This window comes from Pangasianodon hypophthalmus, chromosome 2, assembly GCF_027358585.1.
Source record: "Pangasianodon hypophthalmus isolate fPanHyp1 chromosome 2, fPanHyp1.pri, whole genome shotgun sequence".
Classification (NCBI taxonomy): domain Eukaryota; kingdom Metazoa; phylum Chordata; class Actinopteri; order Siluriformes; family Pangasiidae; genus Pangasianodon; species Pangasianodon hypophthalmus.
The window spans coordinates 33,629,913-33,647,508 of NC_069711.1; the positions used below are offsets into that span (position 1 = coordinate 33,629,913).

Consider the following 17,596-nt stretch of genomic DNA (forward strand, 5'->3'; position numbering starts at 1 on the left):
CTTACCTGGCTGCTGCAGGTGGAAGTTGACAGGGCTCACCTTCTAGAGGACTGTGAACAGGCCTTGCCATCGAGCCAGGAATTTGAAGGAGGCATTGGGAAGAAGGAGGAGGACCTTGTCGCGGGGCTGGAACTCATGTGGCTGAGTTGGACGGTTGGAGGCTCTCCTCTGCTCTCACTGGGCAGCCTCCATATGTTCCCTCATGATAGGCATCACCTTGTCGATCCGCCCCTGCATCTCTTGAACATAGACAAGGGAGCAGTAGGGGGAGGGCTGCTTTTCCCATGCCTCCCAGGCCATGTCCAACAGTCCCCGAGGTCGTGGTCCGAAGAGCAGCTCGAATGGGGTAAATCCATTGGAGGCCTGAGGGGTTTCCTGGATGGTGAAGAGGACTTAGGGGAGGAGAAGGTCCCAGTTCCTCCCCTTCTTGTCTACCACCCTCTGGAGCATCCTCTTTAGTGTCTGATTGAATCGCTCTACCAGCCCATCGGTCTAGGGGTGGTAAATGAACATCCTCAGGTGCTTCACCTGCAACAACCAACATAGATCCGCCATTTGATTGGACATAAAAGGCATATCTTGCTCAGTGATGATGTCATTGGCGACTCCCACGCGGCTGAAGAGGAGTAGGAGCTCACAGGCAATGTTCTGAGAGGTGGCTTTTCGAAATGGAGCTGCCTCAGGGTAGCTGGTGGCATAGTCCAAAATGACCAAGATGTACTCATAGCCCCTGGCAGACTTTGGCAGCGGCCCTACGAGGTTCATGCCTACTATCTCAAAGGGGATACTGATAATGGGGAGAGGGATGAGCAGCGTGGGAGCAGGCTTGTAGTGGTTTGCCTTCTGACACTGGGGGCACGGCTGGCAGAATGCACAGACCTCCGCGTCCATTCCAGGCCATAGGAAATGGCTTTCGCTGTTCAGGGTTTTGGTGGACCCCCTCGATGATCTGCACCTGGTGTCCTCTTTCTGCTCCTGGCCAAAGTCCCCCTCTCAGGTGACCTGAGAAAATACAGAAGACACAGGGTTTGTGGGGATGGAAATCTCACCTGCTGAGGTCGCCCTGGCATCTCCTTCACCCAGGGCTATGCAGGCCTCCTCTTGGTTCTCCTCTCCCGTGGTGCTTTCAGGGCTCTGGCCGTGGTCAATCTGGGCCAGGTTTGCCCCAGGAGCAGGGGCACAGAGAGCTCCGGGATGAGGCCCATGAGGAGTGGCCACTACTTTGTCTGGTGTCTTACACTGACATGGGCTGCTGGAACCTCCCAGACATCCCTGTGCACACAGAAGACCATCAGGGAGCCACTGGGTTAGGGAGAGGGGAGGAGGGAAGGACGGGCCAGGGTGACTGTGCTCCCAGAGTCCAGGAGGGCTGAGACTGGCCTGCTGTTGACCTCAACTGGAATGGTGGGCAGACTGGGAGGGGTTGCCTTGTGTAGGGCACATCCTGCGAGCTATGGCTTGTCGACACGTCAAGGGGCGGCGGCGGGGTCTGGCTCGGTAGGCATGATTTCGTCGCGAGGCGTCTCCTAAGCGGAATGACTCTGACTGGGTATCCTCTCCCCATGGGAGTGCAAATCCTGATGCCTCACCAGTGGGGGCCGGGAAAACTATTGTCGTTCACCCCAGCCGATTTGTAGGGTGGGCACCGCTTGCCTCAGGGCTTCCAACATCTCCCTGGGGTTCCAGGCTCCCCGCATGCCCATGGCCTTCCTCTCTTTGGCAGAGCCCTCAACCGTGGTGGCAGAGAAGAGTTCAGGCTGCAGCCACCTCTTGGCGATTCATAACAGCATGTCCATCTGGCCGCGAAGGGTGGCTTTTGGGTTATAATTCCAGTGATGCAGCTCTGCCACCATGCTGGTGGGGGAGAAGCCACAGCATAGAAGGATCTCACTCTTGACCATGTCGTACTGGGCGGCTTCATCTGGTGAGAGAGTGTGGTACACCAGCTGGGCCTGTCCCGTAAGGAAGGGAGCGAGAGTGTGGGCCCAGTCCTCCTTGGGCCACTGCTCCCACTGGGCGACATGCTCAAAAGTCAGCAGGTAGGCCTCCACATCATCAGCAGGCGACAGCTTCATGAGGAGGTGCTGGGCCTATCGGCAGGGGTCGGGGAGGTGTTCCTCTGTCACAGTTCCAGGAGCTCTTGGGTGGCGACTTGGAGGCCACGGGCCAGTTCCTGTGTCACAGCCTGCTGCTGCAGGCTCATCTGGAGGAATTGCTGTAATACAGTGTCTATCATGGTGCTAGGTGCTGTGTTCATGCCTGCATCTTCCACCACTGTTGCAATGCAAGACCACTGGAGGGCTGAACACAGACACCAAGAGGCTTGGTGAGGTGGGTGCCGTCTCGGGGTTGTGCATGGCCAACTGGCAGCAGAGAGACAGAGGGGGACGGCAGATGCTGTCAGACGGCATGAAGTTCGGCTTGAGGCAGTGGCTCTTCTGTACCCACTTATGTCTCAGTGAAAAAGACACAGACATTAGTATAGTCATAAGCTTCACCTACCTTGTCCAGAGAGTGGCTGCTGGCTCCTTTTATAGCCCTCCGTCTTCTCCAAGTCATGTCAAGTCGAGTCAAGTAGCTTTATTGTCATTTCAACCATATACAGCTAGTTAGTACACAGTGAAGAGTACTATAAAGTGTAGAGACTATAAAGATTATATACAGTATATAATAAATAATTGTAGCAGCAGAAATTGAATACGGAGATGTGCAAAAATTGCAAAGAGGATGGGATGATGTTCAGTTGAGTGTGTGTATATGTGTGTGTGTTTTCAATGGTCTCTGAGTGTTCAGGAGTCTGATGGCTTGGGGGAAGAAACTGTTGCACAGTCTGGCCATGAGGGCCTGAATGCTTCGGTGCCGTTTGCCAGACAGCAGGAGGGTAAAGAGTTTGTCTGAAGGGTGCGTGAATGCTGGTGGCTTTGCGGATGCAGTGTGTGGTGTAAGTATCTGTGATGGAGGGAAGAGAGACCCCGATGATCTTCTTAGCTGTCCTCACTATCCGTTGCAGGGTCTTGTGATCCAAGACTGTACAGTTCCCAAAACAGGCAGTGATGCAGCTGCTCAGTAGTCCCTTTGTAGAACATGGTCAGGATGGGGGGTGGGAGATGGGCTTTCCTCAGCCTTCACAGAAAGTAGAGATGCTGCTGGGTTTTCTTTGTTATGGAGCTGGTGTTCAGGGACCAGGTGAGGTCCTCCGCCAGCTGAACACCAAGAAATTTGGTGCTCTTGACATTCTCCACGGAGGAGCCACTGATGTTCAGTGAAGAGTGTTCACTCTGTGCTCTCCTGAAGTCAACAACCATCTCTTTAATTTTGTCCACATTCAGAGACAGGTTGTTGGTTCTGCACCAGTCTGTTAGCCAGTGCACCTCCTCTCTGTATGGTGACTCATCGTTCTTGCGTGATTCGTGCATGATGTGATTCGAGCTATGCATTGCTACACAGTCGTGAGTCAGCAGGTTGAACAGAAGTGAACTGAGCACACAGCCCTGGGGGGCCACAGTGCTCAATGTTGTGGTGTTGGAGATGCTGTTCCCGATCCGGACTGACTGTGGTCTCCCAGTCAGGAGCAAGGTGTTCAGGCCCTGCAGGATCAGCTTTCCAGTCAGGTGCTGAGGAATGATTGTGTTGAATGCTGAACTGAAGTCTATGAACAGCATTCGGACATATGTGTCTTTTTTGTCCAGCTGGGTGTGGGCCAGATGGAGGGTGGTTTTTATGGCGTCATCCGTTTAGCGGTTGGGACAGTATGTGAATTGCAGGGGATCCAGTGAGGGGGGCAGCAGGGTCTTGATGCGCCTCATGATGAGACAGTTTGGCCCTTGCTGTTCTTAGGGCCAACTTGTCACCTGCTCTGAAAGCGGAGTCTCGGTCCTCAGCAGTGCACGCACCTCTGCAGTCATCCACTGATTCTGGTTGGAGCGTGTGGTGATGATCTTGGAGATAGTGACGTCATCAATGCACTTGCTGATATAGCTGGTCACTGATGTGGTGTATTCTTCCAAGCTGGTGAAGTTGCGGTCAGTTGCCGCTTCCCTGAACATGTGCCAGTCGGTGTGCTGAAAACAGTCCTGAAGAGCAGAGATGGCTCCTGCTGGCCAGGTTTTCACCTGCTTCAGAACCAGTTTGGAGCGTCTGACGAGCGGTCTGCATGCTGGGATTAGCATAACAGAGGTGTGGTCTGAGTAGCCGAGGTGGGGGCGGGCCTCCACCCGGTACGCACCGGGGATGTATGTGTAAACAAGATCCAGCATGTCCTTCCCTCTCGTTGCAAAGTCCACATGCTGATGGAATTTAGGGAGCACTGATTTGAGATTTGCATGGTTGAAATCTCCAGCAACAATAAACAGTCCATCAGGGTGTAAGTTCTGCAGTTCACTAATAGTCTCATACAGTTCACAGAGCACCTCCTTAGCATTAGCAGTGGGGGAAATGTACACTCCGATTATAAGGATGGTGGTGAATTCCCGTGGTAAATAAAATGGTCAACAGTCACAAACTCCACCAGTGATGAGCAGTAGCTTGAAACTAGCAGCGAGTTCTTGCACTAATCTTGTAGATTCTCTTATGCTATGTTAGTTTTGGTGTAAAGGTGTAAAGGGAGATTAAAAAAAACACCCAGTTCCTGAGGATTATTCAAATGACATTGAAACAGAAAGTCAATTGTGTTGAAATGATGCTATTATTTGTATACACTGAAAACATTTAGCTGGAGGAACACTTTGTGACAGTCAGCTTTCATGGTGTAGCATGAAGGAGCCACAGACCACTTCCTGAGAACTGTCCTGCATACAGCAGGAAACATGTAACCTAACCAAAAAACTCCTGAGAGAGTTACTTTAAAATTAAAGTAAAATTAAATTATTATTATTATTATTATTATTATTATTATTATACAGTATGTTTAATTATAACTAGTTCCTGCTCTCACATACGCTATAGCAGCTATAAACAATCGTTCCCACATCAGCCTCTCTTTTTTTTCTCACTTGAATGTAGTAAGACAAAAAAAAATGTAGCTTGTCACATTACTAAGAAAACCACAAAGAGTATATTCCTCTGTCCTGAAGATGTCGAAGAATTCTGACTGTAACAAAGAGCTGACACTGGAGGCTGCTTCCATAAATGTTAAATAAACTTCTCCTTACAGAAAACTTTACCATATAAACAATTTTTAAAATATGTTTATATGGATCGTCCACTATGCAAGTGAATGAGCTGTTACTATCAGAAAGAGTGCATTAGTATGAACCTGCTGTCAGAGCTGCTGTTATGGAAAATTAATCAACACCTTCTGACCAATCAGAATTCAACAGCCATTTGGTATATTATATTCTATTAATTTTATTCCAAAATAAAAATACAATAAAATCTGATATGTAAGTGATGCACATGGATTATTCATTATTCAGTCTCCAATCAGAAAAGTACATCACATCATCATAATAAAATCATTAAAAAAGAGAGAAAAGATCATATCAAGATTCATTTGGTGCCTCAGCACATTTTTTTAATTCAAGTCATATGTTTTAAGCATGCATTAAGGCGAGTTGAGGTTTTCCTCACGTGGACTGTTGATCGGATGATCCTTCGCCTAAGACTGTGGTAGGAACAAAATACAGACATCTGTTCAAGATCACTGTTTACTATGTACATGGTTTACAATTCACTAGTAATTCATCAGTACAAAAACTGCAAGTGAAATGAGGAAATGCTGACCGTAGCTTCAAGAGAGTCTCTGGTTTTCCAAGTCAGTACAAATGTCCAGATGGACACGCAGATCTCAAGTACAGAGAAAACCAGGAGCACTCTAAGGGTTCCACGTAAAAGAACCTGGGAAAAAAAAGAGAGAAACATTTTCCAGTTCACGTTACAATGTGTACATATGAGGCTGTTTAAAAAAAAACAGATTAAAATCCTTTAATCTGCTGTTCTAAAGAACGTTTTGTTAAAGGAAAACTCCACCCTGAATGAAATAACATTAAATACGTATATGTGATATGTTTATTATTCTCATGAGAATTTAGAGATTGTGTCACTTTCTGATGTCACACAGGGACACTGTTATTGCTATCACACTTACAACAGAGTTTAATAGGAGAAATTCAAGGATAGCACTTTCCAAAATTTTCTTCCGTTATGATATGAAAATATTTTAGTATTATATCTCAGAATAATAAAACTTGCATCTCTAAAACAAACAATCAAATACGTGATCATGTGGGTGAGAACAGTGAGATACAAACCGTAAGTAGGATAAGAGCACATTTTGCCAGATCCTGACACGGTGGTAGTTCCCCAGACATGCGCACCACATCAACAAATAACACAACGAGGGCTACAATTGCAGCTACAGTGCTGATCAGGTTCATAACGAGCGAGGATTTCACCTAACAAGAGAGAAAACGGAATTGTGACGTGTTACAGGGTAACTACTGTAAATTACTTTAACTTCTATACTATATATACTCTTCTAAATGCTCCTCTAATCACTTAAGTTTATATTTAATCATTAATATGATGTTCCCACTCTTTCCAAACAGTCATAGGGTGTTATAAATGCTCCTGAAAATGATTTGCAATTTTTAAGGCCACATATTTTCACATATAAATTTAGAAATAAGTGTAGACCCTCATGTCTACCCACCAAACGGGGATGATGGTAGTCCACGGAAGCAATTGCCAGAGCACCAGAGATGAAAAACTGATCAAAGGTAAACCAAAGCTGAGATTATCAAGTGTTTCTTCAACACAACAGTGTGAAATAAGGTGATATTAAAACAGGACAAAGAGAACATACGCAAAGAGATCCCCAGTACATGACGGCACTGTTAACAGACACTGCAAAGGTAATATTTTGGGTTACAATACCAAACATGAACATCACTGCTCCGATCATTGTCTGGATAGTCTGTGGAAACAAAAAGAAAAAAAAAGTTTTTAATAGTAAAGTCTCATCAAATTATTTTATTTCCAAAAATATTGTATTATTATTATTATTATTATTATTATTATTATCATATCATATGATAATGGTTCCATCAGAACACTCATATCTCACATCCTGAGGGTAAGAAATGCAAATTACACAATTTCTTCTATCATTGTAAGTTTAAAAATAAGCACATATGAAAAGAAATTACCCCCAGTGATTTCAGGTCTACTTTCATAGCAGGTAGCGGCATTTTCACTGAGAGTCGCTGTGATCCTGTAAACCTGGGAAAGATCATACTCATATTAATCAGAAATGCAGTAATTACGGAAGCAGCAGCTCCAAATTTAGTCACCGAACAGTTCACAATTATGCTAGAAGTATGTATGAAAATGTTTCAGGTTGTATTTCACAAAATAATAATAAAAAATAGCTAAAGATGAGCCTCATTAATTGTCATTCCCTAACAATTTATTAATCCATTAATTTGGTGTGCGATCATGCAGCTGGAATAAATTTCACTTTTGGTGCAGGGAAGGAAGGGAATAAAATCAGAGCAGGATCTGAGAATTGAGAAATGCAACACGAAATGTGAAACTTTACTGATCATGAAAAGTTTTTTGTTGGCAAATTGCTCAATATAATATCATCAACAATTAACATAGATGTCATGAATATGTAAACCTAAAATGGATAACAAAAAAGAAAACAAAATAGAAATCTTATGTTATTATTAAAGGTTTGATTTATCTTCAACCATATCTAACATCATCAAAAAATATATATATATTTATTTTATTTATTTTTTTTACACATTAAGAAAGCAGGTTGCTCTAAGTGTCAAAAAAATCACCTCTCAGGAAGTGTTCTGCGGTTTTTAAGAGTGAAAAAAAAAAAAAAAAACTGGAAACAGTGCATCTGTAATCCGAGACACTTCTCAGTAGTTTCATACTTCACCACCAAAAATTTCCACCTGAGCTTTCTCATTTCAGCAGTGTGGAGTTTAATAAGAAGTGACTGTATAACCAACAACTTACTAATGCTTTATTCCTTACATATTATATTAATACCTCATTCAGTGGGAATGTAGAATAAACTTCTTTCTAACTAAAAGTTTTTAATATTCTTAATGCAGAAATCACCACATTTTTGTTACATTTATTGATGCCCACTGAATTGTTTTATTCTGAGTGGTGAAGTTAAACCTCTTGAATTCTCAACACAATATTTATTATTTACTCACACACTTTTTGAGATTTAGATGCAATTACAATTATTCAACTTGCACATTAATTCACCATGTGATAAATTAAAATATTTTACATTTTTTCTAATTTAATACTAATTTGTTTTATATCTAATTATATTATCAGCATAACAGCTTAACTGACAACAGAATCTTAGGAATATTTATATGAATTTGCATTACATATTTACAAGTTTGACCTTTTGTACCAAGGAGGTGATCAAAATCACAAATTTGCTTAAATTTAAATTTTGGACATCAATATTGAATACTTCAGTATTGAATATTCACAATATTATTTTCTTTGTTCAATATTTTTCAAAATTCTAAAACTTTGTTTATTTACAGTTTTAAATGAAATATTAAAAAAAAAATTTTTTGTCTTTTCATTGTAATCTCACACTTGTCGTTTTTAAGAATGTATACAATTAAATTTTAAAAAGGGGAAGAAAAAAAAAAGAGAAAAAAGTAAGAAAAGATTTACCTGTAAATGAAATTACTGTCTTGAGCTTTTGCTCTGCTGCAGCTTCACTGTTCTTCACTCACAGGAAGTTGCTGGTGGTAATGTTGCCAACTTTGTCTGTGACTGACTTAAATGCCATGATCAGAACCCAGTTTTTTTTTTTTTTTGTTATGCTGAGGTACAAAACATACTTTGAGGTTGCTATACCTCACGTTCACCATGAGACCCTTGCACTGGGGCCAGATAGTCTCACAGCACAACTTTCAAATCTCATGCCACTCTCAGGCTTAAAGCAAATGTTATATATTGAAAATGAAGTTTTTATTGATTTCCCTCATACATAACACCTCAAGTACCAGTACAAACAAAAATAAATAAATTTAATTTAATTTAATTTTTAAAAAAAGAAAGAAAAGGCGGGGGGGGCACAATGTAATGCACGACAGGATGGATAAATTACAATTCAAACATGGGTCTCATCAATCATCCTTTGAAGTGACAATCTTAATGAAGTTTCCATTCAATTTTGATAACATTTTTATAACATGATGCATTCTCAATCATAAATTCAATCCACATTTTGAGTGTAGGACATTGGGTATCTTTGTATCAGCCATGCTGCTGTGACTACACCCACAATAACAAGGGAGGACTCATTGTTTTTAATCTGAAGAATCTCAAACTTATCTCCTAAAAGTCATATCCTTGGTGAAAGGGGAAGGTCAAATCCTAAACATCTTCCAAGATGTTTCAGCATAATTTCCCTAAAAGGTTGAATGTTTGTACATTGCCAGAGAACATGAATGTATGTGCCAGTTTCTTGTTTATATTTCCAGCATTTATTATCATTCAGACAACCCATTCTATAAAGCCGAACTGGCGTGTAATAATACCTATGTAATACTTTATACTGGATAAATTTACCTCTCGCTTCCTTTACATACCTTCCACTGTTGGACAAAACTCTCTTCCAAGTGTCCTTATCTATGTCACTATTAATGTCTCTTTGCCAAATCAATCTCAGGTTTTCACAATTCTTATCATCAATCTGTATACACATTTGTTAAAACTTAGATGCTTTCTGAAGAGGCCTTGGTAGTTTTTTACGAAACTCTTCTAAAACATTCTTTTCTTGTCCCATGTGAACCTTCGCCTCCACACAGTTTCTAATCTGTAAATATTTCCAGAAACGATCCCGGCCTTCTAGATGAAATTTTTCTTCTAAATTATTACAAGACAAAAGGTTATCATTAATAAATAAGTCCTTTAAAGTATGTATTCTGCTTCTAAACCATTGTCCCCAAAACAGGGGCTTTTTTCCTACTTTAACATAAGGGTTGTTCCATACTGAAGAGTAATACTGACACGTGAGAAATCTGACACTTTTTGTGGACAGCTTTCCAAACCTCCCTAGCATGAAGCAATATTGGGTTAGTCATATTATGATATAATTCTCCCTCTGGGTTTTGTGAAAAAGCCTCTATTGGCCGAAAAGGCCATGTAAGTTGTTGTTCTATTAGCACCCAGTCTAGATCTAAATCACACTCACCCCAGTGTCTAGCGAGCTTAGACATTTCAAATGCTATTTTATAGAGTTCTACTATCTCTAGGCAAACATAATTTGTTTACTCCAATCCTGGGTCTTTTACCTTCCCATAAAATGTCCTTAATCATAGCATTATATCGTTTATATATATGGTGAGGCATGGATACAGGGACCATCCCCAATATGTAATTAAACTGCAACCATCATCTTTATTATATTAACCTTTCCCCATAAAGTTAAATTATGTTTTTTCCAGCTATCTAATTTTATGTGTAGTTTCGACAGCAAAGGTTCCATATTCAAATGTAATATGTTCTTAATATCAGGGCTAAGGTAGATACCCAAATATCTGATTCCTTTATGCATCCATTTAAAGTTAAATGCACTAATTGAGGAAGAAAAACACGCTCCTGATACCGGCATAGCCTCTGACTTATGCCAGTTGATTTTATATCCTGAAAACTTAGAATAAGACTCAATCACATTAAGGAGTACTGGTAAAGAGTATGCAGGGTCTTTAACTATTAACAATATGTCATCAGCATATAACAGTAGTTTGTGTTCTCTTTCCCCTGCAACAACACCTATAATTCTTGGGTCCTCTCTAATCATTGACGCAAGCGGTTCCAGAACTAAAAAGTAGTGGACTAAGAGGGCAACCTTGAAGGATAGACCTAGATAGATTAAAAAAACACAAAGATATTCCATTATTTATTACAGCTGCTTTAGGTTTTGAGTAAAGAATTTTAACCCACTTCACAAAACCTGGGCCAAAGCCATATTTATCTAAGGCTGCAAAAAAAGAAACCCCCACTCCACCCTATCAAAGGCTTTTTCCGCATCAAGCGATATTGAAGCAATAGGATCTAGTTTAGAATGGTTCATCCACATAAGATGCAATAGCCTTCTTAAACTGTCAGATGAGGATCTGTTTTTAATAAAGCCCACCTGATCTCTATGCATAAAATTAGGTAAAATGCCCTCTAATTGGGAGGCCAACAACTTTGTTAGCACTTTTAGGTCAACATTTAATAAACTTATTGGACGGTAATTAGCAGGATCCATTGTGTCTCTTTCAGGTTTTGGTATGAGTGATATTAAGGCTTCATTAAACCTGTCAGGCAACATATTATCCTCAGGTACCTCTCAATATACCTCAGTTAATATTGGGGTCAACTCATCAACAAATTTTTAATAATATTCCACTGGGAATCCATCAGAGCCTGGTGATTTTCCAGATTTCAAAGTAATTTTAAAAGCTCTGACCTCTTCCTGTGTTATCGGTGCATCCAGTGAGTCTCGTTCCTCAGGAGATAAAGTAGGTAATATAAAAAGCATTTCAACTCATTCTGACTATAAATGGAATCTGATGTATATAATTTGGAATAGGACTGGTTAAAAACCCTATTAATTTCTTTGTCAGAGGTGAGCACCTTATTTCAATTCAATTCAATTTTATTTGTATAGCACTTTTAACAATGGACATTGTCACAAAGCAGCTTTACAGAAATAAATGGATTCACAAAAATATATTGTAAATATTTGAATTTATCACTGTGAATTTATCCCTAATGAGCAAGCCAGTAGCAGAGAACGAAGCTGCTAATGGCAACCACAGCCCCAAAGCCACTACAGCAATCGCAGTCCCAAACCATTACAGTACAGCTCCCCATATGTGATCCCCAAGCCATCTCCGCAGCCCCCAGGTGGCACCATCCCCAGCAATCCAAACAGTTCTTCAGGCCATCCATATGGGGCCACACCCAGCAGCAGTGAGCGAACTCAACCAATAAGAACTCCAACCAGAAGTAGGGCATCAGGATGGGTCAGGCAGCAAGGAGGAGCAGAAGGGGTCAGGATCACTGGCATCTCTGGCATCTCAGAAGTAGCATGTGTAGCTCGACAGAGAGTGAGGGAGAGAGAGAGATGGAGAGAAAGGAAGAGATTGTTAGGTAAGCTTTTGTCCTCTAACGGTTAAGGACAATGTACTTTGCATGCAGAGTGCAAGCAGGCACTCCGGCAAGACTAGCTATGACAGCATAACTAAAAGGGAGAGCCAGAAGGTAACACAGACATGAGGGCACCCTGGGACATAAAGCAGCCAGCCACTCCACCGTCGACAAACCTGAGTGAACGCGTGAGAGTGGGGGGGGGGGGGGGGGGGACAGTATCCAAACATCCCAGTTCACCACAACACTCTATGCCTGTGAAACCCTCCAGACCTGCCCCTGTACCTAAGAAAAAACTATTCACAAAAGGCTTGACTAAACAAATATGTTTTCAGCCTAGACTTAAACACTGAGACTGTGTCTGAGCCCCAAACACTAAGTGGAAGGCTGTTCCATAACTGTGGGGCTTTGTAAGAGAAAGCTCTACCCCCAGCTGTAGCCCCCACTATTCGAGGTACCAACAAATAGCCTGCACCTTTTGATCTGAGTAGGCGTGGCAGATCATAAAAGACAAAAAGTTCGCTCACGTACTGTGGCGTGAGACCATTCAGTGCTTTATAGGTCAATAGTAGTATTTTATTATCAATACAAAATTTGATTGGGAGCCAATGCAGTGTGGATAAGATAGGGGTGATGTGGTCATATCTTCTGATTCTAGTAAGGACTCTCGCTGCTGCATTCTGGACTAACTGGAGCTTGTTTATGCATCTACTGGAACATCCAGACAGTAAGGCATTACAATAATCCAACCTTGAGGTAACAAAAGCATAAACTAATTTTTCTGCATCGTGTAGTGACAATATATTTCTTATTTTAGCAATATTTCTGAGATGAAAGAAAGCAATCCTAGTTATATTATCTACATGAGCTTCAAAAGAAAGACTAGAGTCGATAATCACACCAAGGTCTTTTACTGCTGCAGATGATGAAACAGAAAGGTCATCCAGGGTTATTATGTAATCAGAAAGCTTACTTCTAACTGCATGTGGTCCTAGTACAAGTACTTCTGTCTTGTCAGAATTAAGTAAGAGAGAGTTAATAAACATCCAGTTTCTAATGTCTTTTACACATTCCTCAACTTTATTAAGCTGGTGTCTGTCATCTGGCTTTCCTGAAACATACAACTGTGTGTCATGAGCGTAACAGTGGAAGCTAATACCATGCTTACAGATAATTTTGCCCAGAGGTAGCATATATAGAGAAAAGAGCAGTGGGCCTAAAACGGAGCCTTGCGGGACACCAAACTTTACCTTAGTATGAGAAGAGAAGTCACCATTTACATTTACAAACTGATAATGATCAGTCAAATAAGACCTGAGCCAGGAAAGGGCCGTTCCCTTAATGCATACTACATTTTATAGTCTATCGAGGAGAATAGCATGTTCAATGGTATCAAAAGCTGCACTAAGGTCAAGCAGCACAAGCAAGGAGACACAACCCTGATCAGAGGCCAGTAGTAAGTCATTTACAATTTTAACCAGTGCTGTCTCTGTGCAATGATGAGGCCTAAATCCTGACTGATACATTTCATGAATGTTATTCCTATGTAAGTGTGAGCATAGCTGCTGTGCTACAACCTTTTCTAGGATCTTGGAGATAAAGGGGAGGTTTGATATTGGTCTATAGTTAGATAGCTGACAGAGGTCAAGGTCAGGTTTTTTAATTAAGGGCTTGATAACTGCTAGTTTAAAAGATTTAGGTACATAGCCAATGCTAAGGGAAGAATTGTTTATCTTTAAAAGAGGTTTGATTGTTTCCGGAATTATCTGTTTGAGGAAACAAGTAGGTAAAGGATCTAGTATACAGGTTGATGATTTTGATGATGAAATTAGTGAAATAAGTTCCGTCTCTTCAAGGGGAGTAAAATGTTGTAGTTGTTTATCTAATATTATTATATTACCATCTACGGGCTTCGTTATAAAATTGTCCGGTTTTAAATTAATAGCCTGAATTTCTTGCCTTATATTTTCAATTTTAGCATTGAAAAAAATTCATGAAGTCATCACTGCTATATAATGATTGTGTGCGTGTTTCTATTGTGGTCTTATTCCTAGTTAATTTTGCTACAGTATTAAATAAGAATCTAGGATTACTTCTGTTATCTTCAGTTAGGGTGGAGAGATACATTGATCTAGCAGCACTAAGAGCTTTCCTATAGCTCGAATGGCTCTCCTTCCATGCCATTTGAAATACTACCGATTTAGTTTGACGCCATTTACGTTCTAGTTTTCGAGTGGTCTGTTTTAAAGTTCGCGTATGATCGCTATACCAGGGTGCTAGCTTTTTCTCCCTAATTATTTTTCTTTTAAGTGGAGCTGCCTTATCTAGCGAGTTGCAGAAAGCTGATTCTAAGCATTCAGTTGCCTGGTCAAGTTCTTTGGGATCAGATGGTGATCCAGTCATGGTTGATAAATCTGGGAGATTACTGATAAAACTCTGTGCAGTTGTTGACGTGAATGTACATTTCCTTCCTTAACTACAGTTATGACATGAAATGTGTTATGTCGCTTTATCTGCCTAGCAAGGAGTCTCCCAGCTTTTTCCCCACTCTCATAATATTTGGTCTTCAATCTAAATAATGCATATTCTGCTTTCTTATTAAAGAATTCATGCAGATCAAATTTTAATCAACAAAACTGTTTAAACTTCAAATCTGTAAAACCTTGTACTAATTCCTTTTCTAAATTACTGATCTGTCAATGTTATTACCCCAATTGTACAATCAACAACAGAGTCAAATAATGAGCTGGAGATCAGAAAATAATCAATTCTTGAGATAGTCTTATGACAGTTTGAAAAGAATGTGTATTCCTTTTCTCGTGGATTAACCAATCTCCGAATATCTGTCAGTCCATTATCATCCTTGAGAATATGAATAGTGGCCCTGTGTCTAGGACTTGACCTGATGTTGTTTTGACTTCTGTCCAGGGTACCATCCATAGTCTGATTAAAGTCTCCTCCAAGTATGACATATCCCGTGAGGTTGGCCAATATTTTTTTACATCATGGAAGAATTCAGGCTCCTCCTTGTTTGGTGCATATATATTACACAGCACTAATTTAACATCATTGAGCATTGCTTCTATCCAGATTAGATGACCTTCCTTGTCCTTATATTGATTCATCAATACAAAATGTATTTTCTTCCTCACTAGAATAGCTACTCCGCTCCTTTTGCTTGATACAGAGTTATGAAAAACATGCCTGACCCAATCATGTCTAAGTTTCAAGGCAGTATCAGCTTGATTTTGAGATGCAAATGTTATATATTGACCGTATTGACCAATATATTTAAGTTTATTGCCTTGACTTTATTTTTAATTTGTTGTTGTGGTGATAACAAATGAAAGGCATGGGCAGCTGCTGCAATTGGTTATTTAGCTTTGCTGTCTTAGCTAGCATCAAAATGCTCAAGAATGTTTAGTGGTGTGCATTCATATAAAACAAAATTCAAAACTGACTGGGTAATATTTTCTCCTGATATGCTGCATAATTTATTGCAGTCTACAGGAGGGACGTGATTTGGACATTTGTATCAGAGGTAGAAGTGCCAGGATCAGGCATACACTCATTAATTTAATCTGTTTTTGTAGACCATCTGCACTACATGGAGCGTCTGCTTTATAGGTCCCTGTGAGTGAGCTAGTACTATAGAAACGATAACGTATTAGAATGAGCAAATTAACAGGCAGCTCAACTGCATGGTTACACACATATTTCATTGTAATTACAATATATAGTGATCATAAATTTGTCTCCACCTTTTTCCTTTATCTCAAGGGAAAGCAATTTTTGCACATTACATTAAGCTGCTACAATATTTATTATACTGTACATAGGCTGCTACTTCTTATGTTTACACCTACAGCAACTTATATTGTACTCTTTGCACTATTGTCATGGGATTCACTTTCTAATAGAATTGTGCACTGGGACTTCCTGTGCCCATTGTCTATCCCAGTAGTCATTGTACTGTCTTGTGTTATCTGCACATGTTTGCACTTGTGCACTTTATGTATAAATTTATGAAGTCCCTTGTAGTTCTGTGTTGTTCTGTGTTTGTCTTATGTAGCACCTTGGTCCTGGAGGAACGTGGTTTCGTTTCACTATGTACTAACTGGCTGTATATGGTTGAAATGACAATAAACTCCACGTGACTTGACTTGACTTGATTACAATGAGTGTGTTTGACATAATACGTTCACAAATCTAAAATGTAAAAAGTTAGTTAAAAGATAAAACACATACCTTGTTTTTGCCTTTCCACTCTTGACATTATGAAAATATAATATTACAGTCATGCCTTTGTATATATGTATGAGATGTGTTAGAACATGTGTTACCACATGGCCACTAAGTCAAACTGAAAGTGAAACTAAACTGAAGTGACTTAACAGGAGTTCACTGCCTGATGTCAGTCAGCTGCAAGTGAGATTTACTGGCAATGTCATAAACATAACAATTTATGAAAATTACTTTTTGTTACCATCCAAACCATCCGAACAATGGACTCTTCTCTCTGTTGCGGTCAGGGAAGCGCTTCCGCTCCCTAAAGGCCAATACAGAGAGGATGAGGAGGAGCTTCTTCCTGCAGGCCATTTGGGCCCTCAACCAGTACAACACCAAGGACTAAGAATCGTTCATCTCCATCCATACATCTCCTACAAACACCCAGCCTCAACCTCCATCTACATCTACATACATAACATTACTAATTTTAGTATTGCAATTTAGTATTTAGTATTGCATTTATTGCACATTGCACATTATTGCACATTACATCACACAAACAGCACGTATTGCACAAAACTGCACATACCTGCACTTTATATCGGTACTGTCGGACTGCTGCTGCCACCATATATATATATATGTTCTTATTCTTATAAACTTTTTTCTCATATTTTATATTTTTCTTTATATTTTTCTTTATGAATATATTTTTTATGTATATATTTTTCTTTATATTTAATATTTTTCTATATTTTCTTTTCTATGTTGGAACAGTTGTACTAAGCATTTCACTGCAAGTCGTACTGTGTATGGTTATGCATGTGACAAATAAAATTTGAATTTGAATTTGATTTGATTTGATTACAGGGATGACAATGTTTTACAAAATAAAATGATAAATATATAAATAAACATGAAACTTGCACTCATGAACCACAGTCCTCAGGGTTTATTTCTCATATTTAACAAAAAGAAAGCTTAATAAGCTAGGCAAGCTCAGGCAAGTATATTTTATTTTGTTGTATTTGTTTCTTTGTTTGTTTGGCTGTTTTTTCTAAAAGGTGATTTTCTTATAGAAGGTGATAGTCATGGTCCAGTCCTGTCTAGTGTGTGTGGGAGACTAAAAATGTTTGATTATAAATTCATATCTACACACTTGGAAAAGTTAACAATAAAATTCATTCAATTTGTAGCTGTAAACGTAAAACCTTACTACTGGTTCACT

The 17,596-nt window shown here is 40.2% G+C and overlaps 1 protein-coding gene across 1 annotated transcript; it reads right to left on the reverse strand.

Annotated features, from left to right (window-relative positions):
• Window positions 1–5,486: 5,486 nt before the first annotated feature.
• On the reverse strand, window positions 5,487–8,761 carry LOC117595897 (membrane-spanning 4-domains subfamily A member 6A-like). Its single transcript, XM_053227161.1, has 7 exons — window positions 8,665–8,761; window positions 7,146–7,218; window positions 6,803–6,913; window positions 6,650–6,706; window positions 6,249–6,392; window positions 5,722–5,835; window positions 5,487–5,602 (listed from the first exon to the last, which is right to left on the reverse strand). Exons 2-7 carry the CDS (start codon window positions 7,185–7,187, stop codon window positions 5,597–5,599), a joined length of 474 nt encoding a protein of 157 aa, XP_053083136.1. The 5' UTR covers window positions 7,188–7,218; window positions 8,665–8,761; the 3' UTR covers window positions 5,487–5,596.
• Between the last annotated feature and the right edge of the window lie 8,835 nt (window positions 8,762–17,596).